At 44.2% G+C, this 1,382-nt stretch overlaps 1 protein-coding gene across 2 annotated transcripts in view; it reads left to right on the top strand.

The window, feature by feature from the left end:
* MFAP5 (microfibril associated protein 5) overlaps positions 1-1,382 on the top strand; it is an 11,435-nt gene that overhangs the window by 1,368 nt on the left and 8,685 nt on the right. Inside the window, exons 1-2 of one of the 2 annotated variants that reach the window (XM_027906096.1) lie at positions 36-164; positions 561-623. The exons of the other annotated variant lie outside the window; for it this stretch is intronic. Coding sequence (XP_027761897.1) covers positions 563-623 — 61 coding nt within the window. The 5' untranslated portion in view covers positions 36-164; positions 561-562. Of the gene's footprint in view, positions 1-35; positions 165-560; positions 624-1,382 lie in introns of those variants that run through there. 2 annotated transcript variants of the gene reach the window in all.

Here is a 1,382-nt window from a genome sequence, read left to right as displayed (position 1 = left end):
TTTTTTTTTTTTTTTCCCAGAAATTGTATTTTTGAAGACAACCAAAAGGAGAATGTATTCTGGGTGTGGCTGCATGTGATTTACCCAATAGCCAAAGTGGGGGGGACGCTGAAGGGGAAAGACAGAGCGTTTTCTGCTGAAGGGAGTGGAAGCTGAGGGCTGCAGTAAGTGATGGGGACCCTATCTGTTCTCTCAGTGCTCCTCTAAATAACTTAAAAGTAGAAGAGAATGGAGGGAGATAATGTGGGGAAAACTTTTCTTTGCATGCTGTGTGTGTGTGTGGAGTGGGTCTTAGCCACCTGGATGAGAAAAAAGGATGGGGACTGGAGGAAGGAGACAGAAAGAGGAAGAAAGCGGGTGATGTTATAAGTTCAGTCCAGAATATTTCTGAAACATCTGGAAAACTAGCGAGATGAGGAGGGAGACAAGAATGAGACTGGGAAGACCAAATGGTCTTGAGAGGGAAATGGGGGCAGCAAGCAAAGTTTCTGTGCTATAGGGGAGTGTATTCCAATTCCTGCCTTAGCTTTGCTCTGACTGCTCTCTCCTCCACTCCACAGGGATGAAGAACTCTGGAACCTGTATACTGTTGTGTCTCTTGGCACTCTTCTTGTCCCCAGCTGGTGAGTCCATATGCCAGGGGGAGGATTTCTTCCCCATCTGGGCCCCACAGAATTTCCTACACAGACTAATATGCAATGACCTAAGAAGAAAGACAGAGACATGTAGATGGGTAGTGAAAGGGGAAGTACCGAGCAAGAAAGACAAGGTGGATATAGGGCTGTAAGGAAAAAATTAGAAACTGGAAACAGGTTCTCATCTGTGACAGTCTCCAGTAAGTACTGGGAGTCACAAGAGGCAGAGGTCCACAGCCTCCACTTCAGGGATGTTTATGTAAGCAAAACAACCAGGTCAGTTTGAGAAAGAGAGTTAGGTGTGCTTTGTGCTTATTGGTGTACCACCTGTGTGTTCAGGGCATTTCCTAGTGCTCCACAAAATTTGTTCTGTCATAGTTATGATATATTTGCTGTCACTAGTGGTTCCTGCTGGAATGACCCCATTTCAGGCCACTCAACTGCTAGAAGGTTTTGTAGTTCTTTGTAGAGCTGTTTTGAGAAACCTAATCTCTGTAGTTCAGACCACTTTTTGCTCCTGGTGTTGGTGAATGTTGTTACTCTGTTTTGTTGCTCCATGATTCTGTTTGCTTGGAGCTATTTTGGCAAAAATTCAGGTGGGATAAAATTTGTTTAAAACAAAAAAAAGAAGCACAGAACCCCCAAAACTAGAGGACAGCATCAGACATTATAGTTGGAAGACTCAGGACAGATAGCGGAAGAAGATGAATTTCAGTGAATGGATAAAGCTTCGTCCAGGAAAGACTC

This window comes from Empidonax traillii, unplaced genomic scaffold, assembly GCF_003031625.1.
Source record: "Empidonax traillii isolate 1590-97213 ecotype Southwest subspecies unplaced genomic scaffold, ASM303162v1 scaffold1246:size530596, whole genome shotgun sequence".
Taxonomy (NCBI): Eukaryota; Metazoa; Chordata; class Aves; order Passeriformes; family Tyrannidae; genus Empidonax; species Empidonax traillii.
The sequence above is the reverse complement of the archived record's forward strand: the minus strand, read 5'-3'. Positions and strand labels throughout refer to the sequence as shown.